The sequence below is a fragment of the Phaethon aethereus genome, assembly GCF_964289735.1.
Source record: "Phaethon aethereus genome assembly, chromosome: 1".
NCBI classification, from domain to species: domain Eukaryota; kingdom Metazoa; phylum Chordata; class Aves; order Phaethontiformes; family Phaethontidae; genus Phaethon; species Phaethon aethereus.
In genome coordinates, this window is record NC_138575.1 from 145,749,137 (window position 1) to 145,770,980 (window position 21,844).

Sequence of the window (21,844 nt, forward strand, 5' to 3'; positions counted from 1 at the left end):
ATTCTTCAAAGACGAGCAGGCTCACCTAGGGGTGTCTGCTTGACAAGTCAGCCTGGAGAGCTGGTGTGTGTCAGGGGATGGGATAGAGAGTGGTGAAGTATGAAGCTTGACATTTAAAACAGCTTATTTGAGGTGCTCAGCGGTGATTTGTGCAAAAATGGGAAGTAGCTCTTGTGCTTGAGCTGAGCTCTGAACAGGTGGTGGTTGCACACGATTTATGCAAAAAAATCACCATGTGATTTTTGAAGCTCATATATGGGAACACCTTCAAGATCATAGTCTTTCATCTCAGACTGAAGTTTCTTGAAAGGATGGTTATAAATACTTAGCAGTCTTGCCCTTTTCAAATTCTGCGCAAATGCACACTCCTGTGGCATAGCATGTGCTTTGAGGAACACTTAGAATTATTAGCGCTATTTTATAATGGCTGAAATAATATAGCTATGTCAGCAATCCATACAGCCTTTAAAAGTAGCAAGAGCTGCACAGCGTTTTGTTGATTATCTTGTATGGAACGTGTTCCACAAAAAACGATCAGGGCTTTGGTAGAAGTGCTTTGACTGCCCCATGCCCCTTGATCACAGAGGCTTTCCCATAAACACTGTGCAAATGGGAGGACAAGAGAGCCACCTCCTAATGAAGCTGCCCTAAAACTGATAGTGGAATTACTTGCTTATAGATAAATGTGACTACTCTATTTCCCAGTTTAATTTTGATCCTGTGCTTCAATTCCTCATTTTTGTTGCTTTTGGCAAACTGGAAAGTCTGCTCCAGCTCATGCAGTTGTTCCTGAAGTCAGCCACTGTGTTTTTTCTCTTTTCTTTCTGTAGTTACCGTGCTAGCAATATTTAATGAGCTGCATGCTGATGTCGATCTCTATGCCCTTCTGTTTGGGGAGAGCGTGTTGAATGACGCTGTTGCCATTGTATTATCTTCGTAAGTAACTACCTGAATTTCTACTCTGAGAGTACTTAATTGCTTTTGGTAGTTGTCTAAAACAAATGCTTTTTCTGAGAAATGTTATTTTAAATTTAAATGGATTGTCTTGAACGGAATTAATAAACATTGCAAACATTTGCTGAGATCCCTCATGCATACATATACCGGAAAGGCGAATTTGCCTTCAGTATGGGATTGTCTCTTCTGTTGCTCAGGTGTTACTGTTAGAGGAAAACTTTTCTGATGCTGCTTCTAACTTCTCATTGAGTTACTCTCTTTCTAGATCTATAGTTGCCTACCAGCCAACAGGTGAAAACACCCATGCTTTTGATGCAGCAGCGTTTTTCAAGTCTGTTGGTGTTTTCCTGGGAATATTCAGTGGCTCTTTCATGATGGGAGCAGTGACAGGGGTTGTGACAGCTCTGATATCCTTTTTCATGTTTAGCTCTTCCAGAGTGGATGCCACATTCATGTGCTATCTGGGCTCAACTGTTTCCAAGTATAGCAATGTTGACACTAACTTCGTTTTAATCTGAGTGTGAAGATGTGATCAGTATTTATGTAACCTTTGTCTATAGAAAGATCTATAGGTACCCACAGAGATCACCCTTTTTACAATATAACTCTGGCCGCACTAGAAATTTTAGTGATGTTGCTGTATACTGCAAGCCAAGGAGAGGCCCAAAATGGTCATGTCCTAATATTCAGTTTCTTTTTAGGAAATTAAAAAAAGGTTTTTTATTATTAGGCTTGAAAGACATCTCATAACTGATGTTTGATTCTGTTGTCACCAAAATCATTAATAGCTATCTCTGACCCAACAGGGTTCTTCCTGAGACTCCTGCATTTAACTTTTCTGCTGGAAATCTAATATCATCTGTTGTGCTTTGCACAGCATGTCTTGCTCTCTTGAAGCTTGCTGCCACTATTCGATTAGAGCTCTGAGGCACTCAGCGAGCTATCTTGTGTGGGTTTTGTTTTAGGCTCAGGTAGTAGACCTTATTAAACCTGACCCGCTCCAGAAATTGTGATGCTTCTTCAGGAAAAAATTCAAATTCTTCGCTTTTAGACTGGGTAGTATATTTGTATACATCCCAGATTGCTTTGATCTGCCTAGATTTATGACAACTAATCTAAAAGGGGTAGAATGTGATAATTTATATAATAATAATGAACCTGTGATTCTTCATCTTAAGTAATAATGTCTCAACCGTGTCTTGTTATATGTACAACCATGCAGATTTGTCTGATGTATGTCTGCATAACGGTAACCCTTCAAGTATAAGGGGAAGATGAGCTATTGATGCTTTAATGTTCGGTCTTCCAATTCTACTGTTCTGCAACCAATGTGGCCCAGAACCATGATTCTTCATCTGGCTTTTAGGCTACCAGCAATCTATATCTTGCTGATCAAATACTGTTGCTGTGTTTTTTGGCTTGCTGGTTGGCTACTAATTACAGCTGAAATGCATTGAGATCCATTTTGTAAAATTATGCTTCTGAAGCATCAATTGGTTCTTGCTGTTTCTAATGTTTGTGCTTAGGAGGGTGCATGAGGCTGGGAGCAGGGAGGCTGTTCAGAAGGCTGTGGGTTATTTGGTTTTGCTTGTCTTTCAAAAAGAAAATAACATAATAAACAATCTATAAATTGTTGATCAGTTGTAAAACTTTAACTATTTCCTTTTGGAAAAATACTTAATGTCATGCAGTACTGTAGAAGCAAACTGTAAATTTGCATTTTACTCTTTGTAGCTGAATAGGACCCATAACTGAAGTATGAAGTTAATAGATAGCTTTGAAGTACTTAGAACTCTACATCTCTATGAATGAGGGATTTCATGCAGTCATGCATTGTCCTTTGAAAACAGACAGAATACTTATTTTCTAAATATGATTCAGATAATATACAAGCACTTGTTCTGGCTTTCAGCAAGTGGTTCTGGCCTCACTATCTGTGGTTATTTTTATAACAGTTAAGGTATTGTACCAGTTTGTATTTTCTTTCTAAATTGCAGAGTCTGCTTCATTGAAATTAAGTGAAACAGAAGGCCATGCCTAAGGAATAAAGTTAGTTTGGAATAAAGTTGGTCTTTGCTTTAATGTTTAAATTAAGTAAATAGAAATAATTTAATTTGAATTCACATACCAATTTTGTCAATTGTTATATAAAATAATAAAAGGATTTTTTTTTTTCTCCTTACCTTTCTCTCACCCTCCTCTTGCTCCAGAATGGTGAGCACAGTTTTTCATTTCAGATTTAATTACATGTTTTGGTATGGTTACTTATAATAACAGCAAGAGGAATAAAGAATTTAATTCACAAAGCTGCCAGAAAAGACTGGAAACAAGGAATTGGTTCTGACAAGAACCCTTGCTTAACTTCAGGGGAGCAAGGTTCAACCTCTTCCTTTCTGGTGGAGTGACTATGGCTGTCCAGTTTCCAAAGCATCCGTGAATGTCTCCGGAGCCAGCCACTGGGATAAGCTTGTGGTGGGATTATCTGAGCACTCTGTGGGAAGGTGGGTTCTAATTGCTGCTCTGGTGGATGTTGCTGCTTCAGAAGCACGATGTTACAAAATGGGTCTGTTTAGGGGAGGGGAAATAAAATCTATCTCAGTGTAACACTACATCCTCAAAAGTTTTGGAGAGATGGTTTTTATGGAGAAGTGACTGTGGAGAGTAACAGCTGTTTAAAAAAATGCTGAGTTTTATATTTGGTGTAATGTCAACTGTCATGGAGAAAGATTCCCCCCCCCCCTTTTTTTTTTCTTACAATAGTTTGGGCTTTTGTTTAGAGTGCAGCCGTCTGACAAAGTAGGGTTGCAGCTGAAGGTGTGGCTGCAGCGTGTTTCGGAGCCCTCGCCCTTCTCCAGGCAGCGCAGAACGTCAACAAGAAGTAGGTGTGGGTGGGAGCGGGTGGCTGGCTTCAGGATTGCTTCATCCTAACCAGCACCCACTGAAATGCTGCCAGCTGTTTGTGTCTGGTGTTAATCACGTGTGGCTTGTTGTGAATGCCATATTCTGTGATAAAGCCCACAGGAGATTGATTCCCCCAAGTCTTTTGGGCTACCTGACTGCTGCTTGTAAGAGACAGCTAAGAGTGCTGCGAGCCCAAGACCTCCCAGGACCTGTGAATTTCCTTTGAAAACGGTGCTGCTCATGGCTTCTAGCGTCCCTGCCCCACGCTGAGCCATGGCTCCCCAAGTAGCAGCGCCGCCGTTAGCTGCAGATTGTGCAGTGCTGCAGGGAGCCCAGGATGCAGCTGTGTTATGCGTGGAGAGCAATGGTGGACGATGGTGCAGCCTAGGTGTGTCTGTCGAGGTACCGATTGCCTCCATACGGGCAGGGGAGAGTGCTACCACTATGCTATTTCAGGTATCTTTGCCGTGCTCTTGCTGCCCTCCTGCCTGAATTTCAGGAGAGACTGTACTAGTTATCAGCCTTGGGAAGGTCTGGGGACCTCTCTGACACCCCTGTTAGCACATGGTTTCTTTCTGTATCTTCTGGTAGAGTTGCACGCAACTGTCTGCACCTCAGGTACAGTGAGCTGTACAGTGCTTACCTGCTGCCTGAGTAGTGATGGGGCGGGAAGTTCTATAAATACGTGAACAACTTTTTTGTAGGTGAAGAGCTATATTTAACACTACTGAAGTCTGTTCCACTTCAGTAGCTGTATGAACTGTTAATTCAGTGTGTGCCTGACGATCCTCAAATTTTACTGTTTTCTGGAAGATGAACTTTTTTTTTTCTTCCCATTGAAAGACTGAGCTGCTGTGATTGAGTTGGCTTTTACTCTAAAACACATCAACACAAGGAGAGGAAATATATTTTATCGTAGGCAGGATTTCTGTTTTGCCTCAAAAGTACAGAAGTAGCCATGCTTGCTGAAAAAGATTTGTCAGCAAATCTGAGCAGAAAAATTCTGATAAATCTACTTCGTCTTAGGGTTCCTGTAGTCAAGAACAGCCCTGTGAATTAAGTGCTTCTGAATTTATTTAATGCTTTATTTAAAGTTGGGGGGGGATATCTTTACTGGGGAGAGGGGGAAGCAAAACAAACAAACAAAAAACCCGAAAAACCAAGACACATAATCTAAAAGGAATGCCAATCCTATCCCTTCCCTGCTGGCACTTTGCAGGGAAATGTGGCATAGAGTAAGATACTACCTCAAAGAGGTGGAGCCACAGTTATGCCATGGATATGTAGCAAAAATATACAAAACTGGCTGTTGCAAGGGGAGACCTTGATTCTGAAGTCTGTCTTGATGTAATGAAATTTATATTTTTCAGCACTAAAAGTGTTCTGATTTCCAACTACCCTTGGTTGTTAGCGTATAAAAGTGTTTTTCATAAATACCAGCTACAGAAAAGCCAAAGGATTTACTTTTTGATCCCTTAACAAATGACTTTACGTGACAAAGTTTACCAAGTTGCACTGCTTCCCCCTGCTGGAAACGGCTCTCTTCTTCTTGATGTCCTGGAGCACTTTCTTGCTTGCAGAAGCTTGTGGATTTACTGGTGAGTTGTTTGGATTCAAGCATATGGAGACAGAAGTCCTCTCTGTCTTAGCAGCCCTTTTTCCACTTTCTTACTGAAACCTTCCCATGAGAAACAAGATGTCGGTGCTTTAAACTTTTCGATGTTCTGTACAATGCCATAGAAGGTGCAGTTCACGATGTGGCTTTTGAAAGCACTGGTTTGGTTCACACACCCAACTCCCCCCCTGATTCCAACCTGGAATCTAATTCTGTTGAAAATAAGGTCCATAAAATCTCAAGGTTAAGGATTGTGTATACATTTAATAGAACTTGAGAAGGGTAAATGTGTTGAACTCACGCAGTGAACAAGTTGATTTTTACATGTTGTTCTGTTCACAGGTGTGGTGGCTGTCCTCTTCTGTGGAATTACCCAGGCGCATTATACGTACAATAATTTGTCAGTCGAATCAAGAAGTCGCACTAAGCAGGCAAGACCGTCTTTCACCTTTTGTACACTGTATTGCTGTAGTATTCTGCATACTATTGTTTTTGAAAAGCAGCTTTATTGCTTGGCCATTAACATGTGACTCTTTTCTCCCTAGCTCTTTGAGGTGTTGCACTTCCTGGCAGAGAACTTCATATTTTCTTATATGGGTTTGGCTCTGTTTACTTTCCAGAAACACATATTCAGCCCAGTTTTCATCATTGGAGCTTTTGTATCCTTTTTGGCTTTGTGTGAAGTTTCTCTGTCTTATGTGCCTGAAAACTTGTTGGTGTCTGTTGGGTTTACCAAGCAGAGGATGGCGGCTGGCCTAAGTTTCCCTCATGTCTTGCAGGCACAATAATTTTGAGAATAATCTTTGGTTACCCCTTACATCAAATCGCTAAGGCCTCTGTGCCACACAGTTGTTGGCTCTGCACCTGAGCAAGTGCTAGAAGTCATATAATTTCAATAGATAGATAAATGAATATGCTCTATTGTGTGACTTGGCTATTGACAGCCGGCAGTGCTTGTGTTGCTCTTGTATGTGAGCTTTGGGGGCCTAGGAAGGATTAATTTTTCTCTTCACTTCCAACAGTCAGTCCCTTGAAGAAAACAAACAAATTTCAAGTAAAAGAGGATCATGGGCAAACAGAGAATCTTTGAGCAATGCCCCAAAGGTAGAGGTCAAGTTCTCAGGTGATGGGAGGAGGAAGGAACTGAGCTGTGGTGCAGACCTTGACAAGGTCCCTTTCAACCCTATGATTCTGTGAAGGGTACACACTGCTGAAAGGTGCTGGAGTTGGAGGCGGCTATCCAGTTCCTATTGTCCCTGGCTGACTTGGTACCTGGCTCTTGAATTTCCCAAAACTGAACACTTCTGTAGCAGTCACACTCATGTAACCTGAGAATTGCTAGATGCCTCTCTGCGCCCTGTTGAAATAGCTTATGTACCAATTTCTTCATTATATTCCTGGCTGTTTGAAAATTTGAAGCAATTAAAAGTGTGTGTGAAGCAAAGGGAACTAGTTTTACAGTTGTGATTTCTCTCTGCCTGCTGCAGGAGGAGGGCTATCGGCAATGACATAAAACCCAGTGAAAGGACATTTAAAGGTGGCCTAATCCAGAATGTATTTCTTTTTTCTCCTTCTTTCTGTTGTTTTTCTCTCATCTCTGTACTGCTTTCTAGGAATTTATCACTTGTCTTTATTTTCCTTTGGCCATTTACTTTTTTTCTGAAACAGTAATAAATTTTATCCTGTGTTTGCTCACCTCTGTTCTGACCTAAAAAAAAATGCTCCAGAGCCCTGCAGCTATTGGATAAAGACATTAACAGAGTAGTTGCATCAGGTATACTAAGCATTGTAATATTTTATCTTTGCGGCCTTCTGTCCTGTCTCAGGTTATGCTATCTGTCTTGGGTTTGTTTTCAGTATTTACTTTGTTCCTTTCTCATCCTACTTGCCAACCTTTTATTACATTTTCACATCTTTTTCTACCATTGCACTTGACCTCTGTTGCCTCTTGAGTGTTTTTTCTAGCTTTGTGAGGAGGGCAGCTAGTACTAGCACCCACATTTTGCCTCAACAGTTACTGACCACATTAAGACCTTGCAGGAGCGAAATGCAGAGGTATCATTACCTGTTGAGGGAGAAAGGTTGGACTGCAACAGCAGAGCTAAAGCCTCAGTGTCATTGACAAAATCCTAGCCGTTATTTCTATGTACATTTGGTCACGATGGCTTCTGATGACTGATTTCTGCACTCCTCAAAAGGACTGCTATAAAAGTTGTTTGTAATAATTATATGAAACTTTTTGTATGAAGTAATAATCAAAATCTTCTTTTCTTAAGAGACATAATTTCCTGCAGACAGTGTTGCTTTACTTTAGCTATGGCAACAACCCAGTGTTGTCTAGAGCTCTTACATGGTTTAATTTCGTTTTTGTAAGAGAGCTGTTTGATTCTTCTGATGTTGTTATCCCAGCAGCAAATGATCAGTGTTTGGTGGGCTTCTGGTTGTGTTGATGTTTTATAGGATTTCAGCACATCACTGTAGTTTGTCCCAAAGTGGTCCTTAGACCGTGGAGAGTATATTCAGCTTTCTGCTTCTTCATTAGAACCATTGGATGTTTTACACCACAGTAAGGGGGGGAAGGAGCTTAGCACCTACTGTCATGAATTTCTGCAATACTCTTACTATTCTTTTTGATCTTGATTCTAGAACTGACAAGTGGTTTTTGGATTTATCATCTTAGTAACTCTGTACTCTTAAGTGCTTGCCAGCCTCTGCAGGAGCAGTAATGGAGTGGCTACTTACTGGCCTTATGTTGGTTTTCCTTCTGTACATAGGACTGCATTTCTGTTGGTCTGAAACACATAATTGAATGCAATAGCTGTTCAAAGTGTGAATTTTTAAAGTCTTTATTTGTGCCACTGGTAGTTTTATTATTAGGTATAATTTCACTGTGCATTAAAAAACTTGGTTTTATTAGTTAAAATTTGCATTCTGTGCAATGAGTTCTGTATGTACATATTGGTGAAAGTCTGTTTTATATAGACGGAGAGAACAAAACCACCTGATACCATGATGTAAACCTCTCACTAAAACAGAAGCTTCATGTTAGAGCCAGGTACCCAAGAGTACATACGTCAGGAAAGTGAAATCCTTAACCCTCAGCTGTGAATAGATTGCAATCTTTTTGGGCAGAGCTGCACACGTCTACCCCCTTTCTTTCTTGCTGAATCTGGGCAGAAGGCATAAGATCAGCTGGAACTTTCAGCACATGATGATGTTTTCAGGTAAAAGCAAAAATGTTTGGTAAAGCAAAAAAATCTTATTTTTAACTCATAAGCAATTTATACTACTACCATCTGTTCTTATAATCCACATCCATGCATCCTGAATAGAAGGCTTAATGGTTGTTGCAGCGTGCCATCGTGTATCTTTCAACCTTTACAGAAAGCGTGTCATTATCTGGGAAGAATGTCATCTTGAAATGCCAGCTGCTGACAGCAAGCAGTCACCTCATGTTGGCCATAGAGTATTTTCATTTGAAGTTCCTCTGAAGGGGATGGGGGAATTGGGATGTACCTCTTCCAGAAGGCTACTTCTAGCTGAGATGATGTACACATTCTGCAGAAACAGATACCTGCTGAGCAAATCGAGGCGTGTTTATGGGTGCCCTCTCCCGCTAAGTCAAATATCTTGCTTTCTCCAACTAAAACTCCCTTACAATTTCTGTCACACAGATAACTGTTGAAGTTTGTCATTTGAAGCAAATCATGGAGGCTGTGTCTAAACATGTGCATCCTCAAGAAGTGCCAGGGATGCCTCTGTGCACAAGAGGGTCTAAAGAAGAGGGAGCCAGGCTATTTCCAGTGGTGCCCAGTGATGGGACCAGAGGCAGCGAGCACAAACTGAAACACTGGAGGTTCCCTCAACATCAGGAAAGAGTTTTTACTGTGTCTAAGCACTGGCACAGGCTGGCCAGAGGGGCTGTGGCATCTCTGTCCTTGGAGATACTCAAAAGCCATTTGGATGGGGTCCTGGGCAACCTACTGCAGGTGACCCTGTTTGAGCAGGGGAGTTAGACCAGATGACATCTGGAGATCCCTTCCAACCTCAGCCATGCCGTGATTCCCCCTACTAAAGAAGCCTGCAGACGGCCAAATGCCATGGCTTGTCCTTGCTAGGGGAGTTTCATAATTGGGGGCGGGGAAGGGGGGAAATATAGTCTACTTGTGAACACATTAGAATATTTTTCCAGCTGATAACAATTTCATATCAAGAACTCATGCTTCAGTTATGGAATCAACTGGAAAAGTGTGCATTTTCATTTGGACTCAGGGAGCTGCTTAATTTCCACAATATGTTTTGCTGTTGTCCACAACGTGTTTGTTTCTGCATTTCCTTCATGTTAGTTTCTGGAAATACTTACACCTTTTCTGAGCACTAGTGGATTCTGCAAGTTGCAGAAATGTACCAGGGCAAATTATGTACTAATTCATCCCAGGGCATAATTTAGCAGGGAAACCAAGGGAATTAAAACTTGATGGAGCTCCATGCTTTCTGCCTGTCACTTTGTGCCTGTGTGGCAGGGAGGGAGCAAGGAAAGATGCTTTGTTATAAATAGGTGCAGCTGCACTTCTGAAGCTCTGCTATTTCATTCTTTTGCATAGGTCTCAGGGGAGCCATGGCATTTGCTCTGGCTATACGAGATACTGCTACCTACTCACATCAAATGATGTTCTCAACAACTCTCCTCATCGTCTTTTTCACTGTGTGGATTGTTGGTGGAGGTACAACTCCCATGCTGTCATGGCTGAACATCAGGTCAGTATGCAACTGTGTGCTGGGGAAACATCACTTTTCAAGTGGCAACTGTGCTAATCGGGCATAGTCCTACAGGACTTGTTTGATGCTTACTAGAGGTGTTCTAGGTATTTAGAACATTATGTTTTATCGAGGAAGGTGCTCGTGTAGGCTGGTGAAGAAAATGTACTGATGATGCTGGGATTCAGTACTTTTGGGCTGCAAGTACAGTCATGTTTGAGGATATTTATCAACAGAAGTGCTAGAGAATCCTGAATCAATCATTGTTAAAGACCACATCTGTTATCTTTCTGTGAAAGCTTTGGTAGCTGGGGAGGCAAAGGTAAATAGAGTGGAATTAAAACAATACACACTGTACAAACCCTTCAGCATGTTTTTCATATATAAATTATTTGTGCTCTTTGACACTTGAAAGCTTACTTTGTCTTCCTTCCTAATTGTGCTAACCAGAATTCGTATCCCATTGTCTTGTGATAGGATAGGAAAAAACAAGCTTATGTAAAACCAGTTTCAGTCTTTGGAAGAGCTGATCACTTTTAGGGACTGGTGTTGCTTTTGGAAAACTTAAGTGAACTGTTTGTGGCAATACGTAGCAGGTGGTTTCTAGGTTGGCAAAAAAAGTATGCATAGGAGTCCCAGAAATGCTTGTGAACTTCTCACTGAAGTTAGCATGCTTCCAGCCAGACAAGCATTACAGCAGTGGTTTACAGTATCTCAGCTCTGACTGACAGCAAACATTGGGAAATCACGTTTCCTTTTTTGTTAACTAATGAATCCATTTCTAACCTTAAAAACTGTCTTTAAATGCAAGTTCCCAGATGTTTGGCTAGCACACCAGAAAGGAGCATCACTTCCATGTAGTCAGACTCTCTGAAGGTCATGTTGCTAACAGGTAATGCAATGCCTGGTGTGAAGTCAACAACAAAACTGTTCCAGTGCAGCTGTGTCATTAATGATCATGACATACCACATCATAACGACATTTCGAAGCCCAGCCTGACTGGTTTCTGTTTCCACGTGAGAGCTGTGTAACAACTTTAAAAAGGTACCTGGAACAGGTGCCATGTGCAGCTTTCCGTTTGGAAGCATCCAAGAATGTGCACTTACTCCTTTAGCAGAAGTAATCTGGCTCAGTAATGAGACTCCATGAGCCTGGCTGACGAGTTGCTCCTGAAGGGAGAAAGGGCTGACACTCCCGCCATTCCAGGCTTGCCCTTTGGGTAGGCTATACTTGCAAAAATCCTTAATGTGGCCAACAAGGCAGAACAGCTGGAGAGGCCTTGATACCATTCCTAGAGGAGCAGCTGCCAAAAGGCAGTTGGCCAAACTGTAGTTATGAGTGTTTAGCTGTAGTTTTTTGGGAGATTTACCCACCCTTGCTAGTAGACAGTAATTTTAACTATCATTTGTTTAGCATGGTTGACAGAAAATAAATGTTTAACTTCTCTATTAAGGGAAGGAAGTCATGTAAACAAGGGAACTCTACATAGGAGGTATTTTAGAGAACTGCATGGGTCTGCCTACAGAAGCCTTGATAGGCACTGCTCTATTAAAGATAAAGATGAAGACTGGACTTTATGAGAGCAGATGAAATGAGATTTGTGCCAGGAGGTGGCAGCCGTGTGCAAATGATCGAGAATTAGAAACTGCTGGTAAAGTACCCTCTGTGATAGAGCCCTTTCTGCTGGAAAGCAAGAAGTCCTGTCTGACCTTACAGATTTAAGAAAGGGACAAATTAGTTTCCAGCTGGATTTTAGAAATATGCTGCTTTTCTCTTCTTCATCCCTTGACTCAGTGGAAGAGATAGGCAGGAGAAGATGAAGATGAGATGCTGTCCCAGTGCCTCGCTCAGCGGCACAGTGTATAGTGCTGATACAATCCTGAGGCTGTGCAGTAGATAACTTGTCCCTGGGATGCTTTCTGCCCCTTGGCACTTGTCCATTAGGTTAGACTGCAAGAGGCTGGAAATAAGTAGTGCTCCCATACAGGATTATTTAGCAGAAAATAGGTTAAAAGATAAAAGGTTGTTTGTTTTCTATGCTAAGTGAAGGGACGTAGGAAACTAATGCCATTTGTGTGTTGGACTTAAATATCAGGATTTGTGTAGACTCCTAAAAGTCCAGCTCTGGTGTGAAGTTCACACCAGTTGTGTCCTGGTTGACTTTGGCCTTTGTGGAAGTAAAGATGGAAAGCCAGTCAGCATTACAAAGTCCTCAGGAAATAGCTGGCCTTGCTGCAGTGTGGATGTGAGAAGAAGACAAGGGCATGCTTTAACGAAGAGTCGACCAAGCTGACTGACCCTTTAGACTGGTTTAGCTTGCCTGGTCATTGTGTGGCAGAGGGTTGTTACTGTAATCCTGTGGGTACTGGTCTGCCCATCAGTGGGGCTTCTGGGTGACCCCTCCAATAGTTCCTGTGGGCTGTGAGGGGCCGTGCTTCTTCCCTAGGAACTGCAGGCGCATGTCTGTTGTACTGGGCAAGTCAGAGGAGGCCAGAAGAGCTAAGACAGCCGTCAACAGTCAACACCAAGGAGTCAGGTTATGCCTGTGCAATTTAAGTGGAACAGTACCAGAGAGCTGACTTCAGCCAAGGCTTTTAGCCTGGCTTGATACCAGTACGTTCATGGGGAGGCAGTTGCGTGCATGCATGCATGAGACAATGGCTACGTAAGGATTCAGAATTGGTCTGCTGTGGCTTAGAGGCAGAGGCCCATGCCTCTGGCTGCACCATGAATTGCATTAGCAATTGGGATGCAAATGCTTTGTTGTCTACTTCTGGTGGTCCCTTCTCTCCCATGATGTGAAATGTATTAAAAGTAGGTGAGGGGTAGAGAGGCAAATGTATAAATTAAGTTTCAGTAAAATAAAAAGCAGTAAAAGGAGGAAAATAAGCAAAAATGCCCTCTGCCTTCCCTTGCTCTGTTCTGAATGTCTCAAGTAATCGGAAGAGGAGGTATCTTTCCAGACAGGGCATGTTACCAGTGTACCAGTGTCTTGAATGTACAGATAAGCAGAGGACCTACGGTTTGTAGCAGAGACTTAACTTTAGTTTACTGCTTAACTGGTTGGGAAAGTGAGGTCATGACAGCAAAACCAAGTAAAAAATAATGAGATCTTTAGATGCTTTTGATTTCTGCCATGTGATGCTGAGCAAGTTAAAAAATAACACCAGAAGCTAGAGTTAAAGCCATGATGTCATGTGTCTGAATTTTTTGGCTGTCACTGAGATGTATCCAAGCATGTGGGTGGTAAACAGTTATACTTTTCTAGCTGTAGATTATCCTTTTCTTAGAAGGCAAAGCATGACTTGGATATTAAAAATATAGTCTCACCCTTTGAGACTAAAACAAAGAAACAATTTCCTGTCTGAAATTTTAACAATTTCAGCAAACTTGAGAGCCCTGTAAATCAAAACCACTGGCAAAGTTCCTCTTGTCAGAAAAGTAGCTGACATCATTTCATTTATCTGTCACAGAAAAAAGGGAACTCCTAGCATTTGTATTGCAAAATAATCTTTATTCCATTTTTCCTTAGCGGTTACTGACCTGGCTCTTTTCACCTTGAATGAAGCAACATGTAGATTAATGCTGCCTTCTCCTTTATAATCTGCTTCAAATGAGGACGTTTGTGTTTGTTTTAATGAAGTAATTCCTGTGGCACTTAGCAACCGTTTCCTAAATCTTAAATATCTTTCAATTTAAAATATTTTAGGTATCTTTCTACCATAAAAGTTAAAGGTTGTACAGACAATGTCAACTTAGATATTTACTGTCTTATGTCTGACTTTGCAAATACAATCTTTTTAAGAGTTTTCTATGTAGGAATTTTTTTGTTTTCTTTAAATGAGCAAACTGAAAAAGAAATCTGGAAACACTAACTCTCACATAGCTGCTATGTGAGCTACCTAACTATCTGGGATGGTGGTAAAACTGAGAGCTTGGTGGCAGTCTCAGGTTATACTCTATTATCTTACCCAGGGTGGTCCCATGATAAAATGTGCATTTCTTAAATACCATGCTTTAGTGTGCTGTGGTGGCAGGAGGCGAGTGTTGATGCTGGGATCCAGCCTTGTGTTATGTTCTGGACTGGAGTGGGGGATGTCTGCTAGGAGGTTACAGCTGTCTGTTTTGCAGCCCGTTTCCCTTATTCTACAATTTAGATCCTTCACTGCCTTCTAACTGCTCTCTGCTGCCATCGAAGGGCAGATGCACAGACACGGGCCACTCTTTCTTGCCCTTTGTTACTGGCTTTTTCCTTTTCACCTTTCATAACTCTTTCTGCACTGTTTTCTCTAGTCATCTTTCCCTATCTAGTTTCTCCCATCTTCCTCCTCCTTTCCCAGTTTCTAGTTTCTCATCATCAGTCTTGCATTTTTCTTAATGGAGGTGCAGTGCAGCCGCTGAACCTTTACCCTCACCCCTCTGGGTCTTTCTCTTGGTAGGAGAGAGATTGCCTCCTCTTCTGGATGCCTACAGGTAAGCATGGGAGATGCTTCCTTATCTCTCTTCTTGTGCTTAGAAACATAGCAATTCATACCAGAGAGATAAAGTGTGGGGAAGGCCTGGACCCTGCAGGAAGTGGGTTGAGATATATTTAGAGCACATGGGTGATATAGGTTTAACTGCCAAGCTCTGGCAAGCCTCAGCAGGCAGTTTCAGGAGTCATTATCTTGGTTAGGTCAAGTAAAGAAATATCCAAAGGCATACTAAAACTAATCTGAAACAACATTTCCTAATTCTAGGGTTTTTTTTAGTGATTGTGTTGTGTTTTGGTTTTTTTTAAAAACATCGTGGTGGGAATTCTCTTCTTCCTCAGCCATCTTCTGAGAAACAGTTGAACTCTTCCAAAATAGCTAAAATTTTCAAAAAAATGCTGCACTCATTATAGACATCTGGGAAAACTTCAGTATACTAACTTGGCAAAGATACAGCAAAGGGAAAGTTGTAGAATGGAAGTTATTGGGCAGTTATTAATTTTAGGTTTTGCTGAATATGCAGAGCTGTCTCAGTGCTGGCCTTTTGGAGCAGAGTGCTGTGACCTGGAGTGTATGTCGGTATGGGAGAAGAGCTATTGAACCAGGAATCCAAAACAAATCTATCCAAAGTCTGGTATTTGCCTCAGCCTTCAAGGATTAGATGAGTGCGTGCTCTTCATAGCACAAGCTATGGCCTTAAATATTTGGTTCATCAAGATGTCAGCCTGTAATCAGGGTGTGTACACCTGCTCTTTGTAAAGTGAGGCCTCTGGATTTCTGGTCATCTGGGCTTTTATTTCACACAGCAATATATAGTTCAAGTAGCATGCCTTCATTGAAAAACAGGGGAGGGGAAAACCCCACAAGCTGCTAAGGAATTTATGTGGAAGATATTAGAAACCAAACATACTTTCTCTTGTGGTTTTCTTTTTTTAAGTAAAAATGAAAAAGGCAAAGCAAGGAGTAAAAACACACTCTGCTGCGACTGGAGATTAATTGTCTTAAAGATTGTTAGTCAATTGTTAGTTATACCAACCAAGTGATTTAGTACATATTACCAGTTGTTTTGGACTGCTCTGAATCTAGGCAGTATTGATGGCCTCTTTCATATGTGCATAGCTTCCTGCGATTAGTTTCTCAAATGACTTTTTTTCTTTTAGACCATGTGCAGGTCTGAAGTGGTAGGAATTACCTTAGATCGGCTCTGTGTCTGTGTAGCAGCTCTCTTGAGAGCTATTGAATCTAATTTTCTGAGGGAGGTAGCCTGTCATGAATACAGGTGTTTTCAGCCTGAATCTGAACGAATGAAGAAGATTACTGGACATCTCAATCATAAAGCGCTGCTGTTTGTTAATTTTTATGATTTTTGTCACTTTGTCATTGTTCTGCCATTCTTGTATGCTTTGTCTTTTTTGATTGGGTAGGGGGTTTTTTTTGTTGGTTTGCTTTGTTTTGCTAGGGAGCTCTGTGAAGCTACCATCTCATGAGCATTTTGTTACTCACATTGCATTCTTGTACTGTACCAGAGTTGGTGACCATGTTCCATCGGTGGAAGAGATGAGTGAAAGCCGCTGGCTGTACTTCAGGTGACACTGTGCTTTCCTTGATACCAAATTAACGTGGTGCTTGGCTTTCTTGATAACACTGTGTGCTTTTTTTCTATACTATGGCATGCTGCTGCTGCTGCTTCTTTTCTGCAGAAGAGTGCCGTAGATGTTCCTCAATTCTGAATCTGTTCTCTTTTTCTGAGCTCCGAGAGTGTGGATCACACATCATGCCTATAGTTTAAAAAACCAAAAACCACAAAACACCACATCCTTTAACTCTGTATATGGGTACTTAATGAAGCAAAACTGGCATCTCTGGTCTGGGAAGACTTGAAAGCCGAGAAATCATGGATGCAATCCTGTGATCCTTAATAACACAGGTATTCTTAAGTATTCCTTGGGGTTATTTTGTACAACTGTTCAGATTGCAAGGGACTTCATAGGTGATTTAGCCCAGCCTCTTTAGGGATGCATTTTAAAAACAGAGGGTTATCACATTGTTTGATAGGAACACGCTAGTAAGAGTGGAGATAAACCAGAATCCTAGTCTTTTCTGGTTGATGGCTTCTAGAACTGATGTATGGATAGAGAGAGAAGGAAAAAACCCAAATAAATCTCTAACTGGCATCTATAAGGGAATGTGCATTTTTGTGCGTGTGTATACGTGTATATAAAAATACATACAGAACATTTATGTAAAGAAAACTCTTTGGGATGGGGCAATGGTAAGTTTTTGATGTATTCTGTCACACTTGAAGGCTCACAGCTAGCTACTAAATTTGCCAGAGATGCAGTACATTAGCTTGTATAGAGAATCTGAGAACTATTATCTCTTACAGTCATTTTTGGCTGTTGCCACAGTAATTACATATGCTAAAATGTAATAAAGCGTGGTATTTTGGTAACTTGTCATCTATGTATTGCTGGGCCTCGGAAAGGTTTTTGAAGTATCAGAAGACATGGTTCTACTCATGTTAAAATGACATAGAACTACTTCAAGTTTTCCACTATCTGTTTTTTTTACCATTCTTTTCCATACATTTCCATATACTTTGCGTTCCACATTTGGTGTGTTAACCATTTTCTACCACACTGTTTAAATTCAGTATTATGTATACTTTGGTATTATACATAAGCTTAGTGTTTGAGGGATCAGATCTGAGTAACTGTTCTCCTATGTGTGATGCTGGAGTTGTAGCTATAGAGTAAGGACCAAGAAGGTCAGTAGTCAGTTAGGAGCAGAGACGTGGTGCTTTGGTATTGGGCATTAGGAGCTCAGTGGTAGTCCCTTAAGTGAGCTCTTAAAGCATGTAAAGCCTTTTATGCCTTAAAAACAAAAATGTATTTTAATTAGGGAGGAGTGAAGTAATATATTTAAATTGGCTTAATTTTTACTGTAGAATACTGTTGTCTACAAATTCCAGTAAACTTCCCAAGGTAAAAATAAAGATGGCTGAACTTTATGTACTAGTCACTGTCTGCAATGAATTATTATGGTATCTGTCAAATACTGAGTTGATTCCAATGGAGGAAATAGATTAATTTTTTTCACCAGTTTTGGGATATACATGCATTGTTACATCTGAAAGACTGCTCATACTCTTCATCTGGCATCTGCTTTTTAAGAGTTACTTGTTTGAATTGCTACTGCACACCCTCAGGGAATCCACACACCACTGCTGCAATGGGCTTTCAGAAAGGATGGAGGGGAAAATGAAATGCTTGCTGTCACCTGCACTGCCGTGGCCCTCAGTCCCCACCACATAGACTATGCCTCTTCAGCAAAATACTGTTTTCAACTAGATCTTGCTCGCCTGCCTTTCTGCTACGGGGTTTGAGCAAACCACCACAGTCGTTAGCAAGGCTACCCTCTCTGTGCCTCTGAGCTCTGAGAGGGGCTCGGCATAAATAAATCCAGTAAAAATTTTTCTTAATTTAAAAACTGCTTAAATAAATGAGAACTGATATTGGGATTTCTGGCACATTTAAATTATGGGAAGCTTTTTAAATGTACTTAAGGATGTGAGATGGATTTTTTCCTTTCTTTTAACCACCAGAAAAAAATTGTTGAAGACATACATGCATCAGCTTTACTTGTACTTTTAATTAGAGAAGCAGTGAAGTAAGGATGAAGTAACTAAATATTTTCTGTTCTTCTCTTCACTGTAAAGGAGGTTGGGAGAGACTTGACTGGTTTTTGGTATTGTTTTGTTCAGGTGATAAAGATGAGACTTCCTTAGAAATTTGGGGGCAGGTCCTGCAAAAATGTGACGCTTGTCATGACACCAGGGTGTATATACCTTGAAACTTAAACAGGTAGACTTGCTACAAAAAAATAAAGCTTCCTATACAATTCATGCTAGAGAGAGGATAAGAGACACAGTGTGCTGGTTAAAAGATATAAAAAAATAGTCATGGGAATTCAAAATAATAATGTATTTTGTGTTAGTCTGTGAACAGAGGAACACACTTTGAAACATGAAGTTAAAAAAAAGTGATTTATAGAAAAGAATTAATTAGAAATACTTAAAATATAAAATCACCTGAAGAATAAATTTGGGGGGAAAAAATTAAAATGGACAAGTCTGTGTCATTGTACTATTTCAATATTGAAAGAAATGTCTGTAGTAAGAATTTTTTTCTAAAAGTTGAACATTTTTAATATAGAAAAGCTCTCTTTTCCTCTCCAGCCCAACAGTGTTGTGATGTACTATGACCTTTCTCTGAACAGTATGGTCATCCTTGCTTTGGTCCTCCACTAAGCCCCCTTCCCCTGCCTAAGGGCAGTTAAAATCCCCAAAACAAATGCACAACCTTGTAAGTCAGGTAAAAGCTGACACATTCTGTATTGTTTGTTTTTCTTATGTACTGTGAAGTAAATGGGTAGCCCAGTGAGTTAAAACTATTTAGGGAATGCAAACTATGTTCATCTTCTGGAACAAGCTTCTTGAGCTCCCCGTTACTATTGCCAGCTGCACGGCTAACATGAGCATGTTGCTGTGCGTAGCGTGTTGAACTTCCCCAGCATGCAGCTGGGGTTTGGAAAGCCACAAATCTGTTTATGTGTATTTATAAAGGAATGCACAGTCTTATATACGTTGCCATACTGAGCAGGTTTCCTGATGTTGCTTGTCAGCTTTCTGCGTGAGGCTTCATTAGGTAACTAGTTTGTCTGGAGCAAACACTTCTTACAATGTCTTCATTGCTTAGTGATAGCCTAAGCAGTAACATCTAAGCCCTTGTAACCTTTCAGAGCTCTCGTGTGTGGCATTTTATTTTAGCATGTGTTACAATCCTGACCTGTCTGTCCAGTGTTCCCTTAAACTGGTGAAGATTTTTAGTCCTGAGGCTGGTCAGTGCCAGTGAATTCCCAGGCCAAATGTGCCTAAGGGTTAAGATGACTCTGTGTGGAAAAAGGAAGCGATGAGGAAAGAAAAGAGACTCAGGAAAAAATCCTGGGTCAGCACTAGCTCTGTGTGAGGCTGCTGCAGGCTGTGTTAGAGGGGCCTTCCAGGTTTTCCCTGAACTACATTAAGTCATGTGAGGCCTTGGATTGGTCTTGAGCCCACAATGATGACTTAAAACTTCGGTTCAGTGCCTACTTTTCTTCTTCTTTTGTTCTATTAGAAAGTGCTGCCCTGGAAGTTATTTGAAGCTGTTTCCTTTTCGTTTAATCCTTGCCATCTTCTGTGCCTGAAGGTAAATCATGTCTGGATCACTGCCTGCCTTATGCAAGCACGTGTCCCTGGACACACAAATTATATGGTCTTAACCAGCAAGTTTTTGCTGGTTTCTGGTGACCCTCAGGGATGTTGCACAAACACTGTGGCTAGAAATAGCTGACACAAAGTCTAGGTAACAAAGAAATTGCACTAAACGAGCTCAGTCCCTTCCAAGAGAGAGGAGATGAAGCTAGCCATTTCAGACAATATGTTTTTGTTATTGTATGCATTTTCCTGCACTTATTATGCAGGTAGGACTGAAACGCAACACATTTGAGACTGACAATCTTACCTAACATTTGAGGTTGGAGGTCTAGGTTCTACAAGAGAGCACAGAAATTAAAGCATGAATAGGATTTAAAACTAGACAAGTCTAATCTTAACAAATAACTACCCCAAAACAAACCAGAAAAACCTGAACATAATTGTAAGGATTAAATATCCATCTTGGATAGCAGCACTACGTGAAAGGACAGTTCAGTAAGAAGATGCTTGCAAACTATGCAAAAGTGAGTAGGCAGTTTCTTATTAACATTATTCTGCAATCATCCACCACCTCATTATACAGACCCTCCCTCACACAGGTGGGAGGCTGGACTAGACAGACCTCGTGTTAATCCACTGTGGCTGTGTTGTCAGGTGAATTAAACTTGCAGTAAACTAATATTATCAGTCTTTATAAAATACTTTTATTGTTTCACACAGTGCATTAAAACAGGGGGGATGTGTGTGTGTGTGGCTTTTAAAAATTGTGTATTTGAGCCATTCTCAGGCCTGTCTGGCAGCTAAGTTATTTGCTGTGTCAAATATTCAGGCTGGGCTTATCCTTAGTCTCTGGTTTCTTGCTGTTGGACATAAGGGGTGTTCTCCACTGAAAAGGATGTCTCCCACAGTTCAACTTTTAAGCCAAAAATAACATTTGCCAGTGTCCTAAAAGAATTGGCAACAAAGGTAAGCAGTTAAAGTTGACACTGAGATGGAGTTAAAGCTGTTATCTACCGGTAGTTGCTGCTTGAGTGAAAATATCTTCTTTATAGCTATGTAACTGCAGGGGAATAATGGACAGCTCTTCCTCAAACTATTCTTATAACCTCTCTGAATGCAGCTTTGCTGGGTGCTTAAAGTGCTTTTAAAATGCATTCTGCAGCATTTTCAACCCTCAGTAACACCACTTGCTTTGTTTTCCTAATGTTTCTGTAGGGTTGGGGTTGACCCAGATCAAGATCCTCCACCTACTAATGACAGCTTTCAAGTCTTACAAGGAGTAAGTAATTACGTAACTTCTCAATTAGGCTGATCTTATTTTATAATTAAGGCGATAAAGAACTGCAGAAGCGATGTGCATGGATAAAAGTTTTCTCTCTTAGCTCGCGAGTCAGTAATGCATTTTACTTTATAATATTCAAGTAATGCCCACCAAAAAACATTCTGTGGTGTTGGGTATAATGCTGCAGCATTCAAATTTGTGTGTGTACTATATATAACAAGGCATCAAAAATCTTCCCAAATCTACTAAAACACTCTCTTTAACAACATCCTTTCCTCACCCCCACCCACCCAACGAGCTTGCTTTTAACACGCTACAGCATAAACAGTCTTCCCCAAGACTGACCCAGAGATAATCCCTCTTGGCTTCTGTTCAATAACTGATACCAAATTTTGGCCCTTGAACTTGCTTAGAATCAAAGATTAGGTTCGCTAATCTGATTTCAGCTCCTGTGTATTGTACCACAAGCCAGATGGATCTGACCTGTACTACCTACCACCTGTATGAGGAAAAAGGAGCACTAGAAAATTTATATTCAGGAAACTGTTGCTATGAATCTTTAGTGCAGCTTTCTATGTGTCAGTAACAACCCAAGAGTTAACTT

General features: G+C 40.8%; 1 protein-coding gene across 1 annotated transcript in view; it reads left to right on the plus strand.

Moving 5' to 3' along the window:
* SLC9A7 (solute carrier family 9 member A7) overlaps positions 1-21,844 on the plus strand; it is a gene marked incomplete at its 5' end in the record, with an annotated part of 74,963 nt that overhangs the window by 41,091 nt on the left and 12,028 nt on the right. The window contains 9 exons of the mRNA XM_082009334.1: positions 831-936; positions 1,223-1,394; positions 5,360-5,456; positions 5,816-5,904; positions 6,019-6,132; positions 8,586-8,697; positions 10,078-10,231; positions 16,231-16,290; positions 21,174-21,237. Of these exons, the coding sequence (XP_081865460.1) occupies positions 831-936; positions 1,223-1,394; positions 5,360-5,456; positions 5,816-5,904; positions 6,019-6,132; positions 8,586-8,697; positions 10,078-10,231; positions 16,231-16,290; positions 21,174-21,237 (968 nt within the window). The remainder of the gene's footprint in view (positions 1-830; positions 937-1,222; positions 1,395-5,359; positions 5,457-5,815; positions 5,905-6,018; positions 6,133-8,585; positions 8,698-10,077; positions 10,232-16,230; positions 16,291-21,173; positions 21,238-21,844) is intronic.